Here is an 8,747-nt window from a genome sequence, read left to right on the forward strand (position 1 = left end):
GTTTTAGTCATTGATGTGAAATTAGTCTCACAAACTTGTCTCTAAAACTTCAACCTATTTCTGCTAGTATGCTAATACAAGCTTCGAACTTGAATGACTTTTTACTGGAATTACGTACTATTATCTCATTCAAGTTTTAACTATGGAAATCAGGGAATACCCTTGATTTGTTCTATTTCATATGTTCATGGGAATAACTTACGCCAAAATCCATTAGACGAGAAAATGTTGTGAAAAAAAATAACGGTGATTGTCGCTCTTCATTTATGTAAGATGTGTGGTAATGAAGGTCATTGTCATTCTCGACTGACTGATCATACGTCAAATTCTCCAAAATTCCTAACGTGAAACTTGTAATCATTGAGTCTTCTTCAATTTCATTAGGCCATTCACTGGGGTTTATGGAAGAGAGCGCTGTATTTTTATCACTCATATTTGAATGAAGTAAATTTTGGTGGAATTGAGAATGACGGGAGTTCGGTTTCGCTAGGACAAAAAAAGAAATAGAGAGAAAGTGTCGGATGAGAATGAGAAATTAATATAAGGTTTAGTTTTCTCTTTTTAAACTTGGGGTGCCTACTAGGGGGGTGGGGGGTAAACCCATATGAAGAAGGGACACGTGGCCTACCTTTTTACCAAAGGGGTCACTACACCATTTAGGCCAAACAAGAACGGATTAGAGCCTGTTTCTGTTAGGCCTGTCTCTAAATTGTGAAGAAAACTGTTGGACTTTTAGCCTAATTTTGAAACAGGTCTAACGGGCCCTATCCGTTTCTGTTTGGCCCAAATGGTGTAGCGGGTGCTAGTCCGGTGTCAATACCGCCGCTCTTACTGTAAGGTTGTAAGAGACAAGAGAAACTTTGTTAACATCTCTCTGCCATGTGACATGCTACTGTACTGGCAGAGCAAGAAATATTTCATTTTTACAGTGAGGGTCCAAAGGCGCACGCCAAGATGTGCAGAGGCATAGCCTTCGTGCGTGCATAAAATCATGAGTCCCGCTCTTGAGACTAAAATATTCCCACATTGTGATTTTAGAACCTAGAGATCAATCTAAAATTCCTGTGGGCTCTGTACGTAAGCACTCATTGACAATTGTTGTTCTTGAATTGGATGTTCCGAAGATTAACACCCTAAAGGAACCACTGACACCAATTAACATGGAAGAACTTAATTTTGCCCTTTGTGGCCACAATTTAGAGAAAAGAAAGTGAAGTTTATTGATTTTTATATGAGAAAAACAAATCCGGCCAGGAACAACAAAGAGAAGGTAGTAAAGCTGGGGTCAATGCCAAAGCGTGTCATCTAAATAGTTGATTGATCATATTGTCAATGTTCATGTAAGAAGAACCACCAGGAGCAGTAGCCTCTTCAGCTTTCTTCTTCCAGTCCAATGCTTTCATCTTCATCTCCTTACCCTTCTCTCCCTCCATCAACTCTCTTACAAGGCTCTCCACTTCCTTTCTCTTCACATTACTATCGATCTCCATGCCTATACCCCAATGTTTACACGAGTATCTGCAATTTGTATGTTGATCGGCAAAGAAGGGCCAACATATCATAGGCACACCACTAGACACACTTTCTAAAGTTGAGTTCCACCCACTGTGAGTCAAGAAGCATCCTATAGAAGGGTGACTGAGTACTTGTTCTTGTGAGCACCAAGTTGCTACTAGACCCCTTTCTTGTGTTTCAGTCACAAATTCAAGTGGTAGGATCGCCGAGTCACCAACCACAAGATCGGGTCGGACAATCCATAAAAAAGTTTGATTGGTATTAGCAAGGCCCCAAGCAAATTCGTTGAGTTGGTTACTCGTCATGACTGTTACACTACCAAAATTTACGTAAACAACTGAGTTAGGTTCCTTGGAATCAAGCCATTCAAGACACTCGGGTTCTTCTATCCATAGATTGGAACGAATAGAATCCAATGTAGTTCCTGAAACTTGGCCAAGAAGCAAATGCAGTGGACCAATAGTGTATATAGGTGGAAGAGGCCGAATCAACTTGAACGAAATTGCTCTTAACACTTCTTGCTCCAATACATCAAAAGTATTGAAAATAATAGCTTTTGCTGCATATGTTCTTTCAGTTTCACTCAAGACAAAGTCGATGGTGTCGTCTTTGGCATCTGCAGTTCGAGCAGAACTTGGCAGATCTCTGAAACGGATATCATTCATTCCAGGTATGCATTCTATTGGCATTTCTAGATCTCCATTTGTTAGATAAGTATCACCTGTTCGATTGGAAAAATAAAAAGAATAATTAGCTTACATTATGTAAACAACCACAATATATGCTCAAGTTGCTTGTCTGAGTACCACAACACCCAAGAGACGTCTCAAGTTCGAGTCTCTGGGGACTCCTCTGGTTTGACCGGACAAGTGAGGGCGCCAAACTTCAGCCAGAGGACTATGGACTGTTTTCCCCGGGTTTCAGCCCCAATTACCTTGTGTTGCGGAGTTTGTACTCTTTTTTGTGCGCACCCTTTGAGTTTGAGGGAGTTGACATGCATGTAAAGGATTGACTAGTTGACTTTGGGTGTTTGCTTAACAAAATTTTCAGCATATATTAGCTCATTTGGACAACGAACTGATTATATCATGACAATTGACATATGCTGTACCTTATATTTGATAAATATATAATTACCGCGGAAAACTGGTAAGCTGATTCACTTAAGTTCTTCTTTAAAGAAGGTTGAAATTGCTGGACCAAACTGCTTAATTTTTCAACAAAAACGACATCTCTGGTACAACAAGATCATACTAATAAGTAATAACCAATAACCATGCATCCGCTTTAGCTCGTCTGTTGTGATACCATTGAAGTATCCCAAATAGACAACACAAAGCCCCCTGATCAACTGAAGATATATAAAAAAGTTCATATATACTTTTTACCTATAAGTGGTATAAGACCTCTTTGTATGAGAAGATAATAATGTAAATATGCTGTGAAGCTGCAAACACTAGGAGTCCAAAATAATACTTCCGGAATACCAAGTTCCTCTGCAACTTTAAGAGTGAAGCTCATGACTCCATCTGAAACTATGCATGAAACAGGAGGAATGTTGATGGAAGAGGAAGTGGTATTTAATTGATTTACAAGATTGCGAAAAGGGACTAAGCAATTTTTTCTAGTTGATGCGTTGAGAGCTTTGACGTTTTGGGTGGTGTTGGAAGCGGAAGGTGGCAGACCATCTGGGATTGAATGGAATTGAAAGTCAGGTAAGCCTCTCAGAGAATTAGGACCCCGAGAGTTTTGTAAGCGTTTGTGATTATAGTCAGTATTGACAAAGGTGATGTGAAAGCCTTTGTGGTGAAGGATCTTGGCTAGTTTGAGCATGGGGGCGATATGGCCCTGTGCTGGGTATGGTATGCATACTGCATGAAGTCTTCTGGCTTCTTGTTGGGATCCCATCTCTTTCTCTAAATAGGTGTTTGTGAATTGTCATGGCAAGGAACTCATCAATTTAAACTGGTAAGGGGGCATACTGGCACGTGCTAGCATTCCTCTTAGATTACTGTTTGATCTCTGATGGCCGGAATCTCGAGATATATATACATTTTTTTGGGTACAGATATATTGATAGATTGCCACGAGGATTCCCAACGATGTAGCGCACAATTGTCTAACGTGAGCAGTTGGCCGGGTTAAATAGTATTTATGAATCATGATTGCAGGAGTTGTTTTCATCCTATACATGGATAGACGATTCCACTTGAATTATAAAATACTAGAAGATTGGGTTTGACCTTGATATGTACACTGAATTTAATTGAACAGTTGAATATTTCTTCTCAATCGCTAAATATGTAGACCCGTGTTAAGTAAGGACAAGTTTGCAAAAGATTCATGCTCCGTAATCTAATAAGACAACTAACTTTTTTAACACATCTGTTTAAAAGAGATAAACTCTGCAGGCCAAATGTCCAAATGATATAATACAGACATGCATGATCTACAAAACCCAACAAATTTATTAACTTGTACTGCAATAAGGACTAATAGTAAGGACTAACAGTCAGTATACAAATTGTTCATGTACGTACCATTTTCTAAGTGGTCTTACTTGAGTTCTTAAATTCCAAGGATCTAACCCAATGGTATTGTATGATACCAACCGATACAGATTTTGGAATTAAGAACCTCGTCGACAAATTTGTTCAGATTAATGCAAGAAGACCCACAAGGTCAGCCTCTTCAGCTTTCTTCTCCAATCCAACACATTTTTCTTCATTTCCTTACCTTTATCACCTTCCATCAACTCTCTTACAAGCTTCTCCACTTCATCTCTCTTCACATCATTATCAATATATCTCCATGCCTATACCCCAATGTACACAAGTGTATCGATAGTTTGTTTGTTGATCAGCAAAGAAAGGCCAACATATCATAGGCACACCAGCACATATACTTTTAACTGTTGGGTTCCACCCACAATGAGTTGAGAACCCACCTATGGCAGGGTGGTTAAGGACCTATTCTTTAGGACGCCAACTTGCTAATATTCCCCTTTCTTTAGTCTCATTTATGAACTCGGTTGGAAGAATAGGCGAGTCACCAACGACTAAATCGGGCCTAATGATCCACAAGAAAGCGTGTTTGCTATTCGCTAGACCCCAAGCAAATTCAATGAGTTGGTCAGTTGTCATGACGGTAATGCTGCCAAAATTGACATAAATAGCTGAATTAGGTTCCTTGGAATCAAGCCATTCAAGACACTACGTCTTTCCATAAATTTGATCCTATCCTTTTTCGGAAAGCTGGCGATGCAGCAGATGAATTGGTCCGATGGTGTAAAGTGGGGATAATAAGGGCTTGATTGCATCCAAAGTTTCACTCTCAAGAGCATCAAAAGCATTGAGAATGATTGCCGAGGCTTTGCGTGCTCTGTCTAATTGTGTTATCATGAAGTTGAGCACAATGTCATTAGGATCTGTAGTTCTGATAAGAGTGGGAATGTCTCTGAGACGGACATTTTTCAGTCCTGGTATCCAATCGATCGATGTCTCCAGATACCCATTTGTTAAATAACTTTCATCTGCACACACCAGCATAATCAACACCACACTAATACATGATATAATTTGAACTAGAAAATCAACTTTGATGCTAGATCTATCGGTTTAACCATTTTAAGTAATGGAAACAGGACAAATCAACACATGTATTAAACAATTTGCAGATGCACAATCAAACAATTTTAAAAGTAATACAGATGCCAATAAAATGAAAAGATCTAATCGACAGCTGAAGTTCTGCTATAGAAAAAGCGATTTTAAGTCTTGAGCGGCACAAGATCCTTTGAGCGGCATAAGAGACTAGCTAGCTAATCTACAATATTCCTTTGAGCGGCACAAGATCCCTCTTTCAATGAGAGCGCAAAAGTGTATAAACCCTACAGAGGTACAAGCAATTGCTTGTCCACAGCAAGATATTTGGAATTCCAAGCACTTTTCCAGCATCAAGCGTGAAAATCAGATTTCCATCAGAGACAATACAAGTGACTGGCGGTACTTTAGAAGTGTTGTTGATATTGGTTGTGAGATTTTGAAATGGGACTAGGCCAATTTCTCCCAGAGAGCAACAAAGTAATTGAATGTCTTCGCTAGCAGCATCTAATGGTGGGTGACAATCTGGGACTGTTTTAAACTGAATGTTAGTTTTTTTACTTTTTTTTTTATTGGTAAGTTTGTTTTAAATGAGGTTAGTAACTCTTTGATGCGGGATTCGAACCTACAGTATCATCACTCAAAAGTTTTACTGCTGATCGGCACTTGTAACTGAAAGTTAGTTAAGGGTGCTTTTCCATGAATATGGGCCATGAGATCGAGTCGACCAAAGGCGAGCTTAAGATTTTACTCAATAATTAACAAGGTTGTGAAAGCCTTTGGGATGAATGAGTTTGGCTACTCGGAGCATGGGGTTAACACAGACCGGCTCTGAACTTTGAGAGGCCCAAAGCGAGTTTTTAAAATAGGTCTATATTATTGAGAAAAAAATACAGTCTTTCACACAAAAAGTCGTGGGCCAATGTTTGAGTGGACATATGGTCTAATAAGCATAAGATTATATTTGGAGGGCCAAATTTTGACCAACAAACTGGGGCCTATGCTGCTGCCTAGTTGGCCTGCCCTCAAAGCGGGGCTTGGATTACCCGTATGCAAACTGCATGAGGTTTCTCTGACTCTAATGTAGAACACATTGTCTCTACACTAACATCTCTAATGGCATCTCTGCCCAAAGAGATTAGATAACGAAGTTTATGTTTTTTGAAAAAAAAGGATTAATAGGGTTAGACAAACCCTTACCTGTATTATTAGGAGATTATAATCTTACATAAACTTCTCCTCTTACATCATTTGCGTTTATGTCAGGATCATTATAGATAAAACTCTCGTCAACACTTAAAGAAAGCCTTGCTAAATAATCAGCTAGCACTCTTGTTCACTTCTCGATACACATGCATATGAGTATGTTACCTCCTGCAAATTGATCTGTTGGGTGCTTTGTGGCTTATGTTGAAGACTGCCAAGTGCTAATATCTAATTTTAATATGAAGGGATAATATATTATAAACAGAAAATTGTTTGATCGTATTGAAGTCTAACATAGTGCATGTGTTCTTAACTTCTTATATGTTACTTTGGCTGAATAGAGTCTAAATTAAACTTCAGGATATTTTTTTAAGGTAAAAAAGTCCAATTAAGTCATGTTTTAAGCAGACAAATAGGACTGTGCACAACGATGGTGCGCAAATGGACTCGAGTTTCGCGTTGTGGTTCCTCCATGTTTTTTCTTTCTTTTACCCCTCTAGTATGATCTTTCAAGTTTCAAGAGGAGTAGAGGACGTTCACATAAACTGAGATTCTTCGATGCCAACGTAATGAAATCAACTTTCCCACTTAAATTATTTCTAAACTTTGAATTTATAATTAATAACAATTGTAATTTCTACCTTTCAATGGTGTGAACGATCCCTCTTTCTTTGAGAGCACGAAATGACATAAAACCAGCTGAACTACATGCATTGCTTGCCCACAAGAAGACATTAGGGATGCTGAACTCTTCTCCAACTTCTAGAGTGAAGGTCATAATTCCATCAGAAACGATACTAGTGACTGGCGGTATGTTAGAGGCTGTGTCGAGGTCGTTAAGTAGATTTTGAAACGAGGCTAACAATTTTTGTCCATGGAAAAACAATGAGCTGGGACATCTTGGGTGCTGTTAGTATCAGATGGTGGGAGACCATCTGTAATTGTTCGGAATTGAAAGTCAGGCACACCGTTGAGAGAATCAAGACCTCTAGACTCGAGTAAACGTTTATGGCTGTATTCAGTGTTGACAAACGTGATGTGAAAACCTTTGTGGTGAAGAATCTTGGCTAATTTGAGCCTGGGGTTAACATGGCCTTGGGCTGGAAAAGGAATTGGGTTAACATGGCTGTAAAGGATCGTTTAGGTTTTTTCCTGATTACTGTAGGTAAAGGGGTGGTTATGGTTCGGATTAGACCGAAGTTCGGCTCTCGGCGAAGGCTGCCTACGTATCTTCTCTTGATCTCTTTTTTGGGGAGAGAAGAATCAGATCTGACGTAGTTCCATTAGGTGGTATTTATAGGCTTTGGGGGGCTTGGATTTTTGGGACACGGGGACCCTGGTGGACAAGTGTAGGGAGGAGGTTATTTTTAGTTGTTTTCTGATTGGGAGTGGGTGAGGTAACCCCCATTTCCCGATGAAGGTAAGATTTTGGTCATGATTACACATGATGGGGTATGCCTTTATCCGAGGCGTTGGTCTCGATATACCCGCATTGTGATGTCTCGGTGAGTTTTAGCGTACCACCACCTATCTGAATGAGCTGCTCCACAGTCGGTCTTTGGAGGTCGATGTATTGAAGTCGTGTATGCAATGTTTCTTAGAGAGTTCGCTTCATAGATCGGTCCTGGAGGTCGTTGTATTGAGATCGCTTATGTTTCGTATGCAATGTTCCTTAATGGGGATATTGCTCCCCTACACAGCCCCCTCTCAGTAGATTGGTTGTGTTCATGCAAGTGATCTGCTGAGAGAAGAATCAACACTTGGGTGAAGCATGAGCGAGCTATGGTGATCGTTCTGACTGAGATGGCGCTGAGTTCGAATCTTGTAGCATGATGGTTTTGGCGGGAAAGAAAAATTGGGGCGTGGCACGCGACGTGCGAGAATCATAGCAGTTGGAAAGGAGTCGCGGTCGCCCGCGTTATTCGAACCCATGAAAAGACAGGTCCTTGGACACGTGTGTGGGCTATATGATAGGCCGTAATCATAACTTCTGGGGAACTGAACAGGCGGTTGTGCAAAATCAAATTTGGGATAACCAAAAGACATTTCCAAGTTTCTTCTTCCGCAAAAACGCAAGCTAGGGCTCTACAGGTGAGTGCTTTTGTTGTTGTTTGCTTTTCATTTTCACTTTGCTTTCTTCTCATTCCAGTAGGGTTTGTTAAGTTGGTAGGTCAGTGTTAGGTTGTAGGGTTTAAGGTTGGGTAATTTGAGAAAAAGGAAATACTACAATGTCGGATTCTGACGACACTCGCTCGGAAGAGGTTCGGGAGATTTCACTGAGCTGCGGAGAGTATGAAGAGGAGAATGAAGACTCGTTGAGTGGTGGTGGTGGTGGTGGGACTGAAGTGGATGAAGAAGTTAGGGTAGATGAGGTTAATAGTCGATCTGGGTCGAGGAAGATGGCGTGGCTAGTACGTCGGGGTC

General features: G+C 40.2%; 1 protein-coding gene and 1 pseudogene across 2 annotated transcripts; both read right to left on the bottom strand.

The window, feature by feature from the left end:
* Positions 1-1,201: 1,201 nt before the first annotated feature.
* On the bottom strand, positions 1,202-3,654 carry LOC147501859 (7-deoxyloganetin glucosyltransferase-like). Its single transcript, XM_086606874.1, has 2 exons — positions 2,904-3,654; positions 1,202-2,236 (listed from the first exon to the last, which is right to left on the bottom strand). Exons 1-2 carry the CDS (start codon positions 3,421-3,423, stop codon positions 1,302-1,304), a joined length of 1,455 nt encoding a protein of 484 aa, XP_086463000.1. The 5' UTR covers positions 3,424-3,654; the 3' UTR covers positions 1,202-1,301.
* A 311-nt stretch (positions 3,655-3,965) lies between these two features.
* On the bottom strand, positions 3,966-8,369 carry LOC147501860 (7-deoxyloganetin glucosyltransferase pseudogene; annotated as a pseudogene). The gene is made up of 3 exons (XR_015220883.1): positions 8,323-8,369; positions 6,965-7,449; positions 3,966-5,047 (listed from the first exon to the last, which is right to left on the bottom strand). The product of XR_015220883.1 is annotated as a 7-deoxyloganetin glucosyltransferase pseudogene (transcript).
* Positions 8,370-8,747: the final 378 nt, after the last annotated feature.

The sequence above is a fragment of the Coptis chinensis genome, chromosome 4 (genome assembly GCF_015680905.1).
Source record: "Coptis chinensis isolate HL-2020 chromosome 4, ASM1568090v1, whole genome shotgun sequence".
NCBI classification, from domain to species: domain Eukaryota; kingdom Viridiplantae; phylum Streptophyta; class Magnoliopsida; order Ranunculales; family Ranunculaceae; genus Coptis; species Coptis chinensis.